At 33.7% G+C, this 20,906-nt stretch overlaps 1 protein-coding gene across 1 annotated transcript in view; it reads right to left on the minus strand.

The window, feature by feature from the left end:
* Nucleotides 1-20,906, minus strand: part of MMRN1 (multimerin 1) — a 57,854-nt gene that overhangs the window by 24,040 nt on the left and 12,908 nt on the right. The window contains exons 2-3 of the mRNA XM_004756069.3: nucleotides 13,444-13,563; nucleotides 10,365-10,471 (exon numbers count right to left, since the gene is read on the minus strand). Of these exons, the coding sequence (XP_004756126.1) occupies nucleotides 10,365-10,471; nucleotides 13,444-13,563 (227 nt within the window). The remainder of the gene's footprint in view (nucleotides 1-10,364; nucleotides 10,472-13,443; nucleotides 13,564-20,906) is intronic.

Consider the following 20,906-nt stretch of genomic DNA (forward strand, 5'->3'; position numbering starts at 1 on the left):
CCTTGGGACAGCCTCATTTCTTCCAGTCCTTCAGGGACATCGCTGCCATTCGTTTTCCCTGTCCAGAAGCATGACAGTCTGCCAGGATTGCAGAAAGAGCTGCTCTGTCCCAATCAGGAGGGCAATGTGCTACTACCTTGTGTTGGAAGTCCAGGACTCTAATTCCGTTTGGAAAAAATAAAATTATTCAGGCCTGCTTTTAGGCGAGAATGGATGGTAGCATGTGGCAGCTGTGCAAACTGGAGGACATGGACTACCCGCATCACCAAGGGGACTTGAAAATCAGCTGTGTTAAAGTCTACTGTGGCTCTGTAAGTGGACTGCCACAAAGACTGCTTGTTTAACAATGCGATTTCCTGCTGGATTTCCTCCTTGGAAATAAGGGAGAGCTACAGGTTCCTGACTGAAAGAGTATCTGCTTAACTAAATGAGTTGTTCCCAGATTTTTAGGAAAAACCTAGACTCAAAACACAAGGACCACTAGTAAAAGTAAACTATTACATGGCAAGTCGTAAGGGGAATCAACCGGTAAAATCAGGGAAATTTCAGAAAAATAGAAATTCTTATAAAACAAGTCTACTCTGTTAAAGAATTGATTCCCCTTTCCCATGAATCAAATTAATATTTAGATGGAAATATAGTTTTTCATTGGAGAAAACAATTTAGAGTGAAAATTATTAAAAACATTGAACACATCAAGTAAGGCAGGCCTGTAATTTGCAGACTTTTAATAAATAAACGTATTCATTATTGAGAAAATAATTATATGAGAAAATAAGCGTTTGGTGTCTAACTGTGCTTCTTCCATGTGAAATTATGTACCAATGAAACTTTCCCTCTAGCCCATGTTAATTAAGCTCCCTAAGGCATATGTGACTGTGACAGTAATACTAAAGGATTTCTACTCCATAGAAAGAATAATATATTTAGTATTAATGTGAGTTAGTCTCTATTGTTAGATTGAATTTTGCATTGCTTTTCTTTAGGGCATTGAGCTAAACTAACGAATTTCCATTCATTTTCAAGGTTTTTGTTTTGATATTGTTTCTTTTTTTTCTCTCCACTGTATTACGGAAAGTCCTATATAATTATTGATATATTTGGAAGAAAACAATCTGCAGCTTGGGGAAATTATACTTATTTTAGGGCTGCAAAAGTGGCAAAAAGTGTTAAATTTCCCTTAGGTCCTAGTAATAAGGTTCCTTTAGGCTAAATACAAACTAATTCATATAAATATATCTATTAAATAATTGCATAGATTTTATCAAGTTTCCTCTTTAGATGATGTAGAAAGCATTTTTCTAACAGCTAAAATCTAAGCATATGGAAGAGAGTAACTAGAAAGTGAAGTGATGTTTCTCAAACCAGCATTCCTATATCAGCAGTATCAGTATCACCTGGAAACTTTTCTTTTATGGGTAGTATTTTTTTTTTTTGACCACTTGCAAACTTTTGAAAATACAACTTCTAGACCCCATCTCAGACCTTCTAACTTAGAAAAGTATGGGAATGCCTGGGTAGCTCAGTCATTAACTGTCTGCCTTTGGCTCTGGTCATGATCCTAGGGTCCTGGGACAGAGCTTGTGTTCCCTCTCTCACTGTGTCTCTCTCTGCCAAACAAACAAATAAAATCTTTAAAAAATAAAAAAGTCTGGAGTGGGACAGTAATGCATGTTTTAACAAGCTCTTCTGATGTTTCCAATGCACACTGAAGTTTGAGAATCACCGGAATAAAGCATCAAAATAAATCTTCCCTAGCAACTACCTATCTCACAGCCTTCCCTAGTTCTCTTAGTAGTGGGAGAGGGTTCAGGATATGAGCAAGTATTTATAGCAAAGGGAACATGTGATGTTCATGTGAACATGTGATGAACAAATGATGTTTACATTTTCTTGCTGCTTACCTTTTTCATCAAATCACAGGAAAACAAAACCAAAAAATCATAGGAAAACAAAAAAAGCTGGTGCATTTAAAGGCATTTCAATAACATGGCAGACAGAGGGTACTTTGTAAGAAATGTGTGATTATAGTAACAACAAAATTATATTGTTTTGTGGCAACAAACAAGTTACAATTCCAATTTCCTTTTCTATCTGTTATCAATTTTAAACACATTGGTTTTTTTTTTTTTTTCTTCCTCTTTAATGATTTTTCATCACGGTTGAGAAACAAAAGCACCTGTGAGTTCTGAAACACTGAAAGTGTCATTGCCTTTTCCATGACCTCACCCAGAGATTCTGATTCCAAAGATCTGTTCTGGGAACTGAGCATGTGCATATATATATATATACGTATATATACACACACATATATGTATTTATATATTTTATTATATATTTTTTATATTATATACATATAATTTTAAACTCTACAAGTGATTTTTGATGTATGACCTTAGTTAAGATGTACTGATTTAGAAAAAATTGTGAAAAATTCTAATTCTAATGTTTCATTGTTACAAGGCATAAAATCCCAAATATTTTCATATTAAAGTTTTAATCCAGAATTTGATCTTCATGGACTTTTAAATAACCACACTTGCCTGTTGATGATAATAAGAACATATGTTAAAGACATGATCTATTTAAACTCTAATAAATGACAAACTTGAGTCTCCTATCATCCCAAAGAGAAGTGGGCCTTTATAAGGAGGAGGTAATTTTGATAAACATAATTAAATAATTTATAATAAATTATTAAAAACACTAGAAAAGAGATAAAAGCTTAAATTTTAGAAGCACTTCTTATGAGTGTGATTTTTTTGTAAAAAGAAAAACCATAGAAATTTTATCAATAATAGGGATACCTAGGTGGTTCAGTAAGTACCCAATTCTTGATTTCAGTTCAGGTCAAGATCGTAAGATGAAGCCTTGCATCCAGCTTTGCGCTGAGCATGGAGCCTGCTTAAGATTCTCTCTCTCCTTCTCCCTCTGCCCCTCCCTCTACCTCTCTCTCTCTCTTAAAAAAATCATTCTGGAGCATTTTTGATATGAAAACATTAAACTGATATAAAAATCAATTAAATATAAAACAATGTGTATTTCTGAAATGAAAATCAATTCAATTTTATTTTCAATAAAAATTAGTGGATTTTTATAAGCTATGTAAACTTTGACTCAAATAATGTTCTAAACTTTTTTCTTTTTTTAAATTTTATTTTATTTGACAGAGATCACAAGTAGGCAGAGAGGCAGGTAGAGAGAGAGAGGGAAGCAGGCTCCCTGCCAAGCAGAGAGCCCGATGCGGGGCTCGATCCCAGGACCCTGGGATCATGACTGAGCAGAAGGCAGAGGCTTCAACCCACTGAGTCACCCAGGCACCCCTAAACTTTTTTCATTTAAAATTGAAACAGTAGATTTGTTTTTCATAATGACAATCAATTTCCATTAAAGTTCATTTGAAATCAAGAGGAAAATGTTAAAGAACTTTATGAAATTAATCTCATGAAATAAGATTAGAAACAAAAATTTTCAAGTAAAGCAACATTTTTGAAATAATAAAAAAATTGAACAAATACTTTATCAAATAGTGTTAATAAAAATCAATAAAGGAAAATGTTTATGAAATAAAATTAGAATTTTAACGTCATATAATTTAAATAATAAATCATTTTTTAGAAAAGAAAATGTTATAGAACTTACCTAATATAATTCCTATATAGGAATATCATTACTAGTGTTTTATATTTAACATTCAGAAAATAAGCCATGTTTTAAAAAAGTGGAGAACTGCTTTACAGAAATGACATTCTTTTTTTTTTTTTTTTTTAAAGATTTTATTTATTTATTTGAGAGAGAGGGAGTAGAGCACGGGTAGGGAAGGAGTAGAGAGAGAGGGAGAAAGAGAATCTCAAGCTGACTTCATGCTGAGCAGGTTCGGGTCTCGATCTCACAACCCCGGGATTATGACCAGAAATCAAGAGTCGGACACTTAGCCTACTGAGCCACCCAGGCACCCTCAGAAATAACATTCTAATAGAGATGTCAATTCTTTTTTAACCTAGGATTAGAAGACATTTCAGATATGAAAAATATATGTATTTCATTTGAAACAAAAATTAATAAGCAATTACATGAGAAAACATCAATTTTTCTAATTGTATGAAAATAATGTTTATACAACAGAACTAAAAAATACAATAAATATTTACATTCCTTGATTTATGGTGCCACAAATTTGGCCAAATGACATTTGCAAAGCTCTATGAATTAATTAAATAGGACATTCTACAATTTTCATGATTTAGTTTGTAATAAATATATTAAATGTTTAAAATGCACATAGTATTTAAGGGTTGGAAAAAAATTTGAATGCAGTCATTGCTAATTCAGTAAAGACTAACAGATAATTTGGTAGGATGGCACTATTATGTATGTTAATAGAAATGATCAACTTGCCGAGACTTGGTATCACCCATTGACTCTAAATCTGATGGAGAATTCTTTAAAGGAGTTGAGACAGTACTCTACATGAAATCATCTGTGTGACAGAAACATCATTTAGCTGGAATCATCCATGTAAAAAAAATGTCAAAAATTTTTATAAATTATTTTTAAAAACCCTTTAGAATCATTGACGAATGGAAGAGAAAAAACTATCAGAGAAAAAAAAAGAAAGTTCTTAAAAGGGACAAAGAATAATACATAGAAGTATCAAGTGAAAGTCTTCAGTTTTCTGCCTACTAATCTTCAGTAATTCTCCCCTCATTTTATGAAAACATAATATATGTGAAGAAAAATGAAATTTTCTCCTGACTGATTTGAAAGAAAATGGAATGGGGAAAATACCATAAATATTAAGTGACAAAAACTAATGTGATTGTGTGTGTGTACAGATTTAAAATTTTACATTTGCTCTTAGCTATAATTATTTTTTAATTTATTGTTTTAAGAGGAATCAGGTGAGGAAATTGTACTCCTAAGTGGAAGAAACAGCTATTTACATCACACAAAGATCCTTGAGAGCCAACTGTCATATGAATCTCTTTTTCTGGAATTCTTTGGATCAGGTCCCTGCCAAGGCTGTAAAAGCCTGAAATGCCTGTTTAACAAATTCAATAGTTTATGTTATCTTTTCCCAGCTCTATTTGTGGACTGGAGTTCAATACTTGTATTCATCCCAGTTTATTGCATGGGATTTAGCTGGTGGAGAAGTGCTGATAGGATCTCTTCACAGTGGAGTCAGTTACTCTCCTGTGATCAAGTTCTTGGATGATCGATGCTCTTTTATTTTTTCATTTAACAATCTTTCTGTCTTCCCAAATGTATTCCCTACCACAAGAGCTACTACAAATTCTAGGTTTCCCAGGCAATCTTATCGTATCTTGCACTTCAGCACAGACCTTTGCTTTGTTCTCTAGAACGGATTTCTCAGTCCCTTTTTCTTGGATCTTTCTGAGACATGGGTGCTAGGACAGAAGGACATTTATTTAAGTCAAATAACTTTTAAAGATCTTCATGCACTTCAGATTTTTAGAAAATGCAATATATTTTAAAAATCAGATTATTATTATTTTTTTCTATTCCCTCAATACAATTCCTCTTTTTTCCTGCATGGAAACACTGTCCTTGGTGGATCAAGGACTTAGAGAAGCAAGGTCAGCAAGCGTCAAGAGCAACAATTTGTTTATTAGGTGCCCCTTCCTTCCTTTCTTCCTTCTGTCCCTCTCTTTCCTTTTTCCTCCTCCTACTCCTTCTCTTCTTCCTCCTCCTCCTTTTATTAGGCAGTATTAACTAATGAGGTTTTTTCTTTTTTTTTTTTCTTTTCCTTCCAGACCTTTGAGGCCTAAAGATGAAGCCATTAACGGTAACTCAGTAATGAGCAAGCTTGTTCTTAGAATCAAAAACCCTCCTGTGTGACAAGACCCTTTTCCTGCTGATCCTGCAATACCAGGTGAATGCTTACTTGATGATGGTCAGTACATATGTAAAGATTTACTGAGATTTGGTAGTCAAATCAAAAAAAGCAATTTGGTGCAACAAAGACTGAAGATACATGACTTTTTTTTTTTTTAAAGATTTTATTTATGTATTTGACAGAGAGATCACAAGTAGGCAGAGAGGCAGGCAGAGAGAGCTGTGGGTGGGGGCGGCTAGGAGGCTCCCTGCTGAGCAGAGAGCCTGGGGCTTGATCCCAGGACCCTGAGACTATAACCTGGGTCAAAGGCAGAGGCTTAACCCACTGAGCCACCCAGGTGCCCCTATATGGTGACTTTTGACTAAATGTATCATAATTGAGCAAGATGCTTATGGGTGGTAATGTTCTTTCTTTCTTTCTTTCTTTTTTTTTTTTTTAAGATTTTGTTTATTTATTTTGACAGACAGAAATCACAAGTAGGCAGAGAGGCAGGAAGAGAGAGAGGAGGAAGCAGGCTCCCTGCTGAGCAGAGAGCCCAATGCGGGACTCGATCCCAGGACCCTGGGATCATGACCTGAGCCGAAGAGGCTTTTTACCCACTGAGCCACCCAGGCGCCCCGGTAATGTTCTTTCTTAAAGGAGAAAGCATTTAATGCCACTGGAATGAATTAGATATGCAAATATATAAGAAATACAGGGACTTTTTTTGTTTTAAATATTTATATCAATTGAAGTCATATTTTAAAACAATTTTACTGGAGAAGTCCCATATTTAAAATGCTATAATAGCTTATAAAATTTATTGAATTATTCCACATTTGTAAAATGAAACATTTTTATATATTCATAACATATGGCAGGATCAGTTTATTTCAACAATTGCATGATTGTATTTTCTGCATTCATAATATCTGTGATACATTTCATAAAACATAATTTTCTTATAGAGAGGATCTGAGTAAAGTTGACTGGAATTTTTTATTTTTTTTTTATTTTTTTTTTTAAAGATTTTATTTATTTATTTGACACAGAGAGATCACAAGTAGGCAGAGAGGCAGGCAGAGAGAGAGAGGAGGAAGCAGGCTCCCTGCTGAGCAGAGAGCCCGATGCGGGACTCGATCCCAGGACCCTGAGATCATGACCTGAGCCAAAGGCAGAGGCTTAACCCACTGAGCCACCCAGGCACCCTGACTGGAATTTTTTAAACAGATTTACAAAGAAACTTTTCTTTCCTCCTTTCTAATTGAACATTTTTTGAACTGAAATTCCTGTCTTTTGTGTCATTACAGCAAACCACAATTTCCTTGTTCTACTTCAGAACATTTTAGAGACATCTACTGGAAAAGCACATTATTGCAAATTTTATAAAATTGGTTTAAAAAGTATATTGTTGCTGACATTAAAAAAAATGTCTTGGAGTCCACATCACAAAATTAGGTTCTTTTCTGAAGATAAACTCTTTGATCCTCAAAAAGGTATACCAAATGTATACCAAATACATCAAAACTATTACTTTGCTGTTGAACATACTGCTTCTTCCTTTTTTTAACCAACAAATTCTATTCACTTAGACTTCTTAAAAAGTTGGTTTCCTCTTGATAGTATGACTAATATTTTAATAAGCTAATCTAGAACATTTAACCAGAATTTTGATTATCTAAATTGTAGCAAAATGAACATGTATGAAGGGTCAGTAATATTACAAACAGCATATTGTAGAGTAAGACAACAGGATGAATTGCCTCATGGATTTTGAATTACAGTATCCTTAACAGATTGGAGATGGAGCTGTAGAGGAGTTGGGGGAAGAAAGAAAAAGAAACAGGTAGAGAAGTGGAAGAGGAGAAATAAAAGAGATTACAGTGGTTAACTGTTCTATTTTATTCCTGTTCTATCAATCTTCCCTGTATATTTAAAAAGACTACTCTACTGCAATCTAAGTGAAAAAGAAATTGTTACTTTGTATTATGACATTTATTTTATTTGTGGGGATGCAACTTTTGGGGAAAGTAGGGATTTGTAAAATGTATGTAGTGTTTTACAAATTTTCTACATATAAAATGATCTCCTGACACTGAAGTAATTATCACAGTAGCTACATGACCAGCTCAAACCCTTGAGGGTTCTGAAGAAGCTTAAAGAATGGATGAGCCACACTGATTATTCCTGTCATATTTGGGGCTGCTTGTCATATGAGACAGTGTGAAGAGTGTTGTCAAAGGAAACCTGACAATTTTCCCTTCCATGTAAGAATGAGAATATATAAAGTGTGATGGTTGTTGGGGGTGGGGAGGACTTGGACTGTAGGAAGGAGGAATCAGAAGGGGAAAATGTGTAAAGAAAGAACGAAAGAAAGGAAGGAAGGAAAAGAAGCCCAGGATAGATGAAATAATTGAAGACTGATTCAAGGGACAAAGACACAGTAGTTCTTGATACTACCAGTGCATCAACTGCACTAATAAAAAATTCAACAGCTTTTATGTATTGCAATAAAAGTGAAGAGTAGCATGGTCAGAATATAGTAGGGAGAAGTAAGGTGTTTTTTTTTTGTTTTTTTTTTTTTTTGGGAATCACAGTGATATTGAGTTGATTATATGACATGACACAATGGGCATAGCTGCCATCAGAAAGTTATTCCTACCGCAGATTTCAATAGAAAGATGACTTTCACACAACAGCTTAATCAGCAGATGCCTGAATTATGAATAATTCTAATTATTGTACTGTGACAGAAGGTCATAGATATGTTCTGAAACATTGTTGTTAATGGGATTCAAGATGACGATCTGTAAATCTAATATTAAAAATATCCACAGGTTGCTTCCAAAAAGAACATGAGATGTCAGTAAATAATCAAAGCTAAACTGTTTGAATTTAATTTAAATATTTCATGTGATGCTTTGAAAAAAAAAGGGGGGGTGACAACACATAGTAGATGTTCAAAACTGTCAACTAGCCTTGTTTCTTTTGTGTACATTTATGATGGAATTCTATGATTTTTCCTCATAGATGTTTATAGTCCACCTTAGTGATTAATAATTGATTAGTAGATAAAAAGGACAAAATATGAAGTAATGGCAGTTCATAATCAGCTGCAGCCTATGACATTCCTTGACATAAAGATTTTGCTTCTTGCCACGCATCAACGTTCAGTTTCGTAGGTGCAACAGGGTGTGTAATGACATTCTAAATTTCTAGAAAGGTATTCTGTGAACAAACACTTGAATCTTTAAGAATAATAATGGAATTAATACTCCTAAGATCTTCTGCATGAAAGAAGAAAAATATAGAACTAGTCAGACTTAGAAATACAGTTCTAAATACTGTTCATAACTTTTATCATCTGCTATAAACAGATTATAAACAAATATGGTTTACCACTGGGAGTAGAACTGTGCACCTCACATAAATTAGGAATCTTGTGAAAGCAGGATCATATTTGGACTTTTTTAGACTACGCTAAATTATCTTGTTTCTGAATACTTTTGGCATAGATAAAATTTTATTTAAAAGTTTATTTTACCTGATTAAAAATGCAGTACATATTCATATTATACCCTGAAAATATATTAAATTTTTATGACATCTCTGAAATTCAGGCCAAACCCAGAACAAATAGCATTACAGTTGAATTTGCCTACAGATTCTCACTGAATGGGCTAGAAAAACCATATATAACATCCTAACGGAACTGTAAGTTTCCTAGAGCTTTTGTACTACAACTTTCTTTTTTTAAATGTGAATCATAATGGTTTCTCCACACTTACATTAATTTTTAATCACAGTCTCTCACACTGCTGATTGAATTCCTCACAACTGCTAATGGTTTTTCTTGTAATATTCATTCGTTTAAAATATGTATGCTGATGCCATATCTTATTTTTCAAAGGAAACTTGTTTAAAGCCAAGAGCAACATAATAGCCACACAGATGTTAGGCCACAGCAGGTTACTATGTGTTTGATTAGCCTTGCCACCAGAAAATCCTTAAAATCACAGTTGATAAAATGGCTCTATTAGGATTTAAGAAGAAAAGCACAATTATTCATGCCACATTTGTATATTCTTTAAAACTGAATTTCATTCACATACATAATATTATTTTAAATAATTGAACTGGAACAAAACTAGAAGGTAGTTTATTTTCATATAGAATCACTTCTAATGATTATTTAAAATATAAAATTAGGATTTCTGATATTTTAATAAGGCATGTTTCCATAGCATATAGTTAAGAAAAAATGTGATAGATCTCCACTTACTCATTCTCTAAAACTAACATAACAATATAGGAATATATAAGATATCTCATTATGAGATTTGGGGTGCTAAACCAGCTACTAAGTTGGAAAGCTCTAGAGACGTAACAGTTTTAATGAGTTGGCTACATGTTCCTTAACTTTGATTCAAAAGGGAAAATACAACTCTTTTCTTCACTGGAATCAGTTGCTTATTCTCCAAAAGTTTTATGCTTCTAAATGTTATTAAAAATTACTATTAAAATATACCTTTTAGCTGACATTTTGCTCCACTGAATCCAGGACAACACTTCCATTCCAATGAGGTAACGATTTTATGTTGCATCCTGTAGACAGGATTTGATATCTTCTGAGATCTGGAGAGGAGAGCAATTATTTGTCTCACATTAAACATCAGTTGGGATAATTAAACTTTTGGAAACAATATCTAAAATATAAGGAACATTCAATAAATGTCATCTGTTATTATTATATTCTTCATCATCAATACTATTATCATTTTATATATATAATAATAATAATAATAATTATTTTTTTTTTTTTGAGAGCGAGAAAGACAGCACATGAGAGGTCAAAGTAGGGCAGGGGTAGAGGGAGAGAGAAAATCTTAAGCAGGCTCCATGCTCAGCACGGAACCAGTGTGGGGATCCATCTCATAACCTTGACTCCCGACCTAAGCTGAAATCAAGTCAGACGTTTAACCAACTGAGCCATCCTGATGCCCCTCATCGATATTATTGTTAAACTTACATTTCTTTAAATAAATTACAAAAAGCATTAAGATCTGTGCTATTTGGTATTTTAAGTTTATACCTATCATTACATTTTCTAAACATAGCATAGCTTTTTCCTTGATAATACTTTTTACAAAACCAATGTTAAAACTTCTTTTAATTTTTTTAAAATAGCTTATGAGGACAATTTCTTTTATTTCAATTCTTAGTATTTCTTATATCATTAGAGTTAAAAGGATCTGTTTCCCCCTAGATCAATATCAAATAACTTAAATTTTGTAATGGTGATCTAACTGAAATTACAATGCCACTATGATTTTTAACCTGCAGTGTTCCCTTTCTCAAATTTTAAAGACTTTATTTATTTATTTGACAGAGAGAGATTACAAGCAGGCAGAGAGGCAGGTAGAGAGAGAGGAGGAAGTAGGCTCCCTGCTGAGCAGAGAGCCCCATGCGGTACTCGATCCCAGAGCCCTGAGATCAGGACCTCAGCCAAAGGCAGCAGCTCAACCCACTGAGCCACCCAGGGGCCCTCCTTTCTCAAATTTTAAAATTTTAATTTTTAGTATTATTTCTCTCATATGGTATTTATCTCTGATAGAAAGAGACAGAGAAGAGAGGGAGAGAGGAAGAGATCTAATATGAGAAAATATTTCTGAGAAGAAACCCTGGAAGGAAAATGAAATTACTGCATTTTAACATAGTAATCAATATAAATGGTGAATGGTACTAAATGTAGGCCCTATATATGTAAATGTAAATCTATAAATACAATTTAGCCACATTATTCTTATCCCTATGACTTTAATGTTTAGCTAATATTTATCAAGTGAGGCTATTGAATCAGTATATATTACCTTGTTTAATTTTTGTATTGGTTCTATATGAAAAATATTATTATTATTATCATGATATGCTGATGAGGAACATGAGGAACAGAGAGATGAAATAACGTGCTCAAAGTTTCAAGTCTAAAAGTGATCGGGGTGGAATTTTAATCCACGCTACATGGGTTAGCCTCTCCTTAATTATCTAGCTTGTCCCCTACAACTATGTGGGGCCAACAATAATCAATTTCATGGATAAACCCTGGTCATGTGGAGGGAATGTATTGGAGCCAACTGGGCTTTAGGTGACTTGGGTTTTAGTTTCTGCTGTGACCTGAAGGGTAATTCAATATGTGTGAGGTTATTCCTCAGTTTTAAGATGAACTACAAGTTCTTCCCATATCTCAAAGTAGGCTAGTCATTTACCTGTGTTTATTTCAGTAAATTATAGTCAATAAGTAACTCTGTCCAGTGAAATAGCTCCAGTCCAGTAGCTAAAGCTAAATAGAAAGTAAGGCTGTTTGGAAAAGGACCCTTAAGAGTTTCCTAGGATGAACTCAAGCAGATAGTTGCATTATTATTAGAGTCAATGTCCCTGCTTTAGCAAACCAGATCCCCGCTAGATGTGGCTCTGGCATAATAAAAGAGAAAGTGACAAACACTGTATAGGTACTGAAATAATAAATGAATGGAGAGACACTTTCAAAGATAGAGAAAGATAAGAGATGAGAATAAAGATCCATATTTCTGGTTTGTTTAGAGAGAGAGAGAGAGAGAGAGATACTCACCTTGAACTCAGAAGGGCAGTATAATAGGGTTGCTGTGGTAATATTTTCATTACTGAAGAATTAACAATGCATTCTGTGTATCATGTCGACAGGGAAATTGCCACAAAGGGAGTAAATGCTGAAAGCAGCACTGGAGCTCAGCTCTCCCAAATCCCTAAGATGTGCTTAGCTCTCTGGACCATGAACCTTAGCTATTCCTCCAGGGAGTAAGAAACACCTTGATTTTTACATATCCTTCCTGTGCACTGTTCCAGACTGCCAATGTGTCAGATTCATTGCCTCACATATTTGTATGACAATTTGCATAACATGAGCCATCATGGCCTGAATAATAATTTTAGTTTTTATTTCAGGGTCTTCCGAAACACCTTCAGATAAGCAACTAGGACTGTAGGAATTCAGAGAACTTATCAATTACTCAGCCCCACAGTTGAACAATTTTTAAATGTCCTAAATAGGCTTTTTAAAAAATGAAAATTAAATAACATGAATCATTAAAGTAGGCATAGAAAGAAAGGCCTCACTTAGCTGTTTAATCATGCACAATTACAATTAAGTTATGGACTTCTTTCTGACCTAATATGAAGCAGAAATTATCAATAAAAGTTTAAAACTGCATATGAATGTCATAAGAATTAAAGGACAGGATTATTGATCAGATCATAGAATAAAGGTAATAGTAATAGTAAAAATGGAAATAAGCGTGAAAGTTAACATTTACCGAAGACTCACAAATTATCTGTCCCTAGGCTAAGCATATTACTGCATTATCTCACATATTCTAAAAATTCCCATATGAAGCATGTACTACTGGTAACTGCGTTTTAACTTACCCCCAAATCACGCATCTAATTTACTGTGATGACCCTACCCTGACCCTATTATACACATATGCACTTGGGATGATTAACTTTGTATATTCCAAAGCATACACAAATATACTATAAGCAGTGGCTATTTTCAAAAAAATGTCACGTACCTCTGAGGACAAGATCCACTCGCCCAGCCACAGGACCCTCTCCCACTTGGAATATAAGTGACTTGGTTGTCTAGTATCACTGTGGGAGATAATCTGGTATGTACATAAGCACACCAATTCCTAAGGAAGAGATAAATTTAGTTAAAAAAATCATTGTCCAAAACAATTCTTTCCATGAAAATTATTTTCATAGGCCTCTATTGCTGTTGGTGTTGTGGAGTAGGTATTTTAAAAAATTGGTCTCTATCTTTAAAATATCTGGCGATGAGAGAAAACACATTTGTTACTGCATTGCTGTACACATGAAAAGTAAGGAAACACTACAAGATCAAAGTAAATTAAGAATAAATAAGAGTTAAAACTAGAACTTGTATTGTTCAGCTGTAGGTTAAGTAAAAATCCAAGACTGCCTTTATGGCAAATGTCAGTATTAGTACTTAGATTGTAGACTCAGATGTAGGCTCATTACTTCTAATGAACAATGTGCAATAAGACAAAAGCAAATAAGTAAATGCTGAAAGAATCAAAAGAGAGAAAAAATAACTATTATTAGTAGCAGATGATATGACTGTGAATAAAAAATATGAAATAGCCCAGATGCAAATGATTAAAAGAGTTCAGTGTGTAGTTAAGATCAATACAAATTTTTTATAATTAATACAAATGTATGGCCACAACATTAAGATCAGTTATGGGTCAGTGTACTAACAATAAATTTTAAAAAGACAGTACTTAAAATAGCAAATATAACATCATTCTTTTTAAATCTAACGAAAGTAGTGTAAGATATAACATATACATTTTAAGCTTTATTGAAAGGCCCAAAAGAAAATCCAATAAATCCTATTAATGGATGGGAATAGCCAATGTAAATATGTCAATTCTCCTCAAATTAATCTACAGATTTAGAGCCTTTTTAAGTCAGACTTTAATTTGATACAAGTGAATAAGCTGATTCTTTTTTTATGTAATAAACTAAAAACACAAATTTCAGAAATTTCTGGCTTTGGCCATTACAGACTATAAGATTTACTTTCCTTTGGTAAATTCTACAAAGCTGGACAAGATATATAATGGAACAACAGACAATACAGTGAAATGATTTTTTGAGAGAAGGGAACAACATGATGTGAATTCCATATTGAATCTAGTTTTCTGTCTTCAGTTTTCAAACTACATTGCAAAGGAATAAATCCAAAGAGAGAGAGCACTGGGTGAGGGAAATATATATGAGTTTGGGGCTGCTGAGGTGGTAAGAATATGTAGATAAAATGTGGCGGGTAGCAGAGATGTCATCTTAAGTCAACATAGGGTTTTCTTAAATGAAACAAGATGGGATTGGGAGGGAGACAAACCATAAGAGACTCTTAATGTCACAAAACAAACTGAGGGGGCCGGGGGCGGGTAGGGAGAAAGTGGTGGGGTTCTGGAAATTGGAGAGGGTATGTGCTATGGTGAGTGCTGTGAAGTGTGTAAACGTGGCGATTCACAAGCCTGTACCCCGGAGCTAATAATACATTATAGGTTTATAAAAAAAATTTAAAACAAAACAAAAAAAAATAGGGTTTCTTATAAATCTTGGGTTGAATACCATGTAGAGCTTGCAAATAGTAGTCTTTTCAAGGCCTCCAGAGAACAAATATTGTGAAGCTGTGTGAGCTGAACAGATTCCAGATTTTATCCCATCATGGAGAATTCTGAACAGCCAAAGAGGAGAGACTCATTAAACATCTGAGTGTTCTTCTGAACCTAACAATATCTGTATCCAGTAAGGTAAGTCTAATTTACACACACTCCAAGAAAGCCTTAACAAAAATCCCATCCTTGATATAACTAACTCCATGCCAGAACAAAAGTCAATGTTCTTTAAGGGAAGACAACAAAATCTGTTCAGAGCGTAGCATCCCAGCATAAAAAATAAACAATAATAAGAACCAGATATGTGAAGAAGGTGGAATATAGAACCAATATACGAGTAAACATCCAATAAACAGAGACAAAACAAAACAGAGATGACATAGATGTTGAATTGGCAGGCAACCAAAGACTAAAATAGTTATTGTAAACCTGTTCAAGATCATTATTGAAAAAATGAGCATAATGAATAAACTCATGGCAAATCTAAAAAAAAAAATAACCATTACATAGAACAAAAACATACAAGATATGAATAAAAGTTGCCTGGATTGGGTTTAACAGAAGTGTGGATCCTGGACATTAAGATCAATGAACTTGGAGGTAGGGCAAAAGAAACTATCCAATCTGAAGTACTGAGGAAAAAATATTAAAACAAATTAACAGAAACTCAAGTGGTCTAAAATACATTAGAGTTCTAGAAGAGTAGGAGAAAAAGATCAAGAAAGAGCAAATAGCTGATATTCTAAAGAATATCAGTCTTCAGATCTAAGAAGCTCAGTGTATCCAGGAAGATAAATACAAAGTAAAACTTCCCTTAAGCACATTATAGATAAATTCCAGATAAAAAACATAAAGAGAGAAAGGAAGGCAGACATTGATTCAGGAAAGAAGGGATCTACCTCAACTTAATAAAGGGCATCTATGAAAAACCTACAGCTAACATCATACTAAATGTTTAAAGAATGAAAGCTTCCACTTGAGATCAGGAATAAAACAAGAATGTCTGCTCTTGTAACTTCTATTTAATATTTTACTATAAGTTCTAGTCAAGCAGTTATATATATATATATATATGATTGAAAACATATCATAGAAATATATTTCTCCTATGTAGAAAATTATTAAAAATCCACAAAAATGTTACTGGAACTTATATGCAAGTATAGCAAGGTTTCAATATACAAAGAGCAATTGTATTTCTGCATACTAGCAATGAACTACTCAAAGATGAAATTAAGAAAACAATTCCACTTACAATAGCATCAAAAATGAGCCATGTTCAGGAACATATTTAACAAAGGAAGTACAAAAATTACAAAATATCATTGAAAGAAAGACAACCTAAATAAATGGAAAGCATCCATCGACTGGAAGACTTAACATTGTTAGAATGGCAATACTCCTTAAATTGATCTACATCTTCAACACAATCCCAGTCAAAATCCCTCCTGCCTTTTTTTTTGCAAAAATTTAAAGTTGTTTTTAAAATTCATGTGGAAATGTAAGAAACTCAGAATAGCTAAAACAATATTGAAAAATAAATGGAAAGGGTCACCTGGGTGGCTCAGTGGGTTAAAACCTCTGCCTTCGGCTCAGGTCATGATCCCAGGGTCCTGGGATTGAGCCCCATATAGGGTTATCTGTTCAGCGGGGAGCCTGCCTCCCCCACCTCTGCTTCCCTTTCTGTCTACTTGTGATCTCTGTCAAATAAATAATAAAATCTTTAAAAAAGAAAAAGAAAAAAAAATGGAGGGCTCAGTCCTCACAATATCCAATATCAAAGTTTATTACAAACTACAGTAAGTGAGACTGTATTTGACCAGCCTAAGAATAGTGCTATAGATCAATGGAAGATAATTTAGAGTTTAGAAAACAAACCTTACATTTATCATCAACTAATTTTTGACAACAGTGCCAAGCAATTCAATGGGGAAAGATTGTTCTTTTCAACCAATAATGGTAAGTTAAATTGATAGCCACAGACAAACAGTTAGTCGGACCCCTATATCTCATACCAGATATAAAAATCAACTCAAAAATTGATCAAGACTTAAAAGCAAGAGCTAAAACTATAAGACAATTAGAAGAAAGCAAAGACATATATCCACATGACCTGAGATTATCTTGCCAATGCAATAAGGCAAGAAAGAGAAGTGAAGTCTCCCAGTGACTTCAAACATAAAAGTATATTTACTTGCAGAAAACTTAGGTTTTATGTAGAAGATCATGATGAATCTACAAAATAAATAAATAAATAAAAGCTATTGGTGATAGTGAACTTAGCAAGATCTAAAGCAAATATACAGAAAAATAAATTTTTTAATGTAGTAACTAAAATGAACTATATAAAGTTTAAGAATTTTTGTTCATGTAAAGACACCAGAAGTGATTGAAAAAGAGAGGCTATGGGGCACCTGGGTAGCTTAGTCGGTTGAATGTCCGACTTTTGGTTTCAGCTCTGGTCAGGATCTGAGGGTGGAGAGACTGAGCTTTGCAATGAATGGCTCTGCACTCAGCTTGGGGTCTGCTTAAGATTGTCTCCTCTATCCCTCTCGCTCTGCCCCTGCCCCAAACTCCCTCTCTGTGAGAGAGAGAAGGAGAGAGAGAGAAAGAGAGGCTATGAATCAGAAGATTAATATTCATAAAATATAACAAATTCCCACCAATGAGTAAGATAAGGACAAGATAAAAATAGAACAATAGAAAAACTGACAAACTACTTGAACAAACATTTTATACAAGGAAATACCAATGGTCATTAAGCATATAAAAAAGGTCAATTTTTTGGTGTCTAGAAAATGCAAATTAAGATCACAATGTAATAATATCTGATACTCCAGAATAAGCAAACATTGAGAATTGAACAATCTCACATAGAGAGGATATAGAGAATAGGAGGAATCTCTTAAATACTGTTGACAGAAGTATATCTTGGTACAACCACTTTGAAAAACAATTTGTTAATATTATGTGAAAATGAACATGCAAATATCCTCTGACCCAGTGGCTATGCTTCTTGATACATATTTTAGAGAAACAATTGCACAGGTATACCAGGAATCATATATCTGAATATTTTTAGCAATAGGCATTATTTATAATTATCAAAAACTGAAAGTGGCTCAAATGTTCATTTAACATAGAATGCAGAAATACATGCTGAAATATTTACACAATGAACATTATTCACCTTTAAAAAGATGAACTATAATATTATCTAATAGCTCAAATTTAACTTATATAACAAATCTGTGTGATACAAGTGAGTTACAGAAGAAATACAGTATGATGCATTTTTCTTATGTAAAGCTAAAAAATAAAAGTGAACAATACATTGTTTAGGGATATGTGTATATATGGTAAAACTATATTTAAAAATGCACCTATTTTGTATGGATCAAATATAACATAATTTAAAATATTATGATTAAGAACAACATAAATAAATCCCATCTTATAGCCTTAGCTGACTTACTGTTCTGATACTCATGTCTTATCAATGAGACCATACTGCATCCACAACTTTTCTCAAACCAGTTTCTAAAAAACTTCCTTTATATCCATCCATGTGTGCTTATTTTCTTCAACACATAAAATAGTATAGAAATAGCTGGGAAACTTCCACGGCATCAGAGTCATTTGCCACAAAAATGTCATGATCAGACAAAAATGGGTCTTAATAAAGTACATATTTCTAGATGACATTCAAACATTAGAAGCCCCCCAAAATGATAAAGATATTTAAAGATATTCCCTACGTCAAGGAGTTTTAAATTGTAAATATACATTAATGCTAAAAATGGAGTTATAGGACCTAGAGAGAGAATTAAATGTTAACTATTAAATTAATGCAGACACAAAGTATCAGTTATTTGCAATTGCATAAAAATAAGTTACTAAACAAATTACATGAGAAAGTAAGTTCCCTAATACAGATGGGTGAGACCTAGTTGCTATAGGTAGAAGTCTGGAAAGTGTTTTTATTGTGCTTGTAATTAATATGTTACATAAATTATTTTTTTAATTTTTAAAGGTTGGTGGCAGAATATATATATAAACGTTGTTTTAGAGAAAGAAGGCTCAGCTTCACTTCTGGTTGTAATACCAAGTTATTTTATCATAAAGACCCTACACCATATTATGGAAAATTCTTAATAACTGTAGGTTAAGTGAATGATTAAATTATATCATGAGTTTTTAAAAATCCTTACTTTTTTTTCCCTATTGTAAATATGCATCTGGTTACATTTAATTTAGATTCTTCTTTCTCATTTATAATGAGGTTTTTTGGGGGCAAGGGGCAGGGATGATTTACAAAATATGGTATTAAAAGAAACGTTATATGACAGTATAATCTAATCGCTACAAGTTCAAATCTGTATGGGATGTATGCCTCTAAATCAGTAGAATGTTTAAAATCTATTTTGCCTAAAAATACAAATAATAATTAAAATAATTAAAAACTCAATCTGGGGCACCTGGGTTGGTTTAGTCGGTTAAGTATCTGACTTCTGCTCTGGTCATGATCTCAGGGTCTTGGGATGGAACCTCGGCTCAGGCTCCCTGCTCAGTGGTGAGTCTGCTTCTCCCTTTGCCTCCCCCCGGCTTGTGCTCTCTCTCTCTCTCTCTGTCAAATAAATAAATAAAATCTTTTAAAAAATCAATCTAAATGTTAAATACCAAAGGGGGAACACAGTTATTCCCCAGAGTAGAGACACTGAAGTTAATAAACATCTGCTTTGGAATATTTAGGCTTCTTTGGACCTAATGTTTTTTCTGCAAATAAAGCGGACTCCGTCATTCATCTACCTACAGCAAATACAGTGAGAACCATATAGCTTATTGTGCAAGGATCTTTTGAATGAGAAGTTTGAATGGTTAGTTCCATAAAGAAATAAAAAGGCCTTTTGGTACAGTTTGTAAAAGCATGGTGAGACTTGCAAAAACACTGTGAAACAAAGAACTGGCAAAAGCAAGAAATAGAAATACAGAAGATTTCAAATTGAGAGGACCACAAAAAAGGGAGACTTTAAAATGTGAATTAGATTTCGTATGCAAATTCACTGATCATTCTAATTTTAGAGAACGAGCAGCTTCAACAGAAGCAGTTAAATAGTCTGTCACCTGAATTAGCTGCGTGAGTGTTGAGGGAGGCATACAAGGCAGGACAGAAAAAAACAGTATCTCCATCCCTCCATACTCTGGGCTTTGGAAAAAGAGATGACAGCTGGATGCATAGGTGGATTGACTGATCGATAGATGATAGATATAGATATCTGTTGTGAGACTGAATCACAGTGTCACCTGCAGAGATCTTTTAAATTCCTAAATACTAAGACAATCTCAGGACTGAAAGCATTGAGTAGGCAAAAAGCAGACCAGCAGATCGCTCATGGCCCAGCAATCTTTGATCCAGTGCAAATTGGAAGAAATACCCACAGCCAAAGAGCCCCTGGTGTGACTTGTAATTAGGTTTATGCTACTGATGAAATAAGCTCATTAAGGGATGTTAAAAACGTAAATAGAAATTTTAAAACCAAATTATTGGAAAATATAAGTTTAAAAATAGAAAATTAAGCATGGTAAGATGGTGACAGGCAGTGTAAAGGCAAATGTAATGATCCCAGACAAGCATTTTGCTGAAATCTAAAAATCCTTTGTACCTTTCCAGACTGATTATGGTGGATGGAGAGCAGTTACTTTGAAGTGTTCAGCTTTCCATGGGGTCGTAACCCTCCAAACAGCAGACTGCATTTGGGATTCTCTTTAAGGGTAATAACACGGTTTCTTTTGTGCTGCAGCATGTACGGAAAAAAGCTTGTATT

Source organism: Mustela putorius, unplaced genomic scaffold (assembly GCF_011764305.1).
Source record: "Mustela putorius furo isolate JIRA1106 unplaced genomic scaffold, ASM1176430v1.1 tig00000382_pilon_pilon_pilon, whole genome shotgun sequence".
In the NCBI taxonomy this organism is placed as follows: domain Eukaryota; kingdom Metazoa; phylum Chordata; class Mammalia; order Carnivora; family Mustelidae; genus Mustela; species Mustela putorius.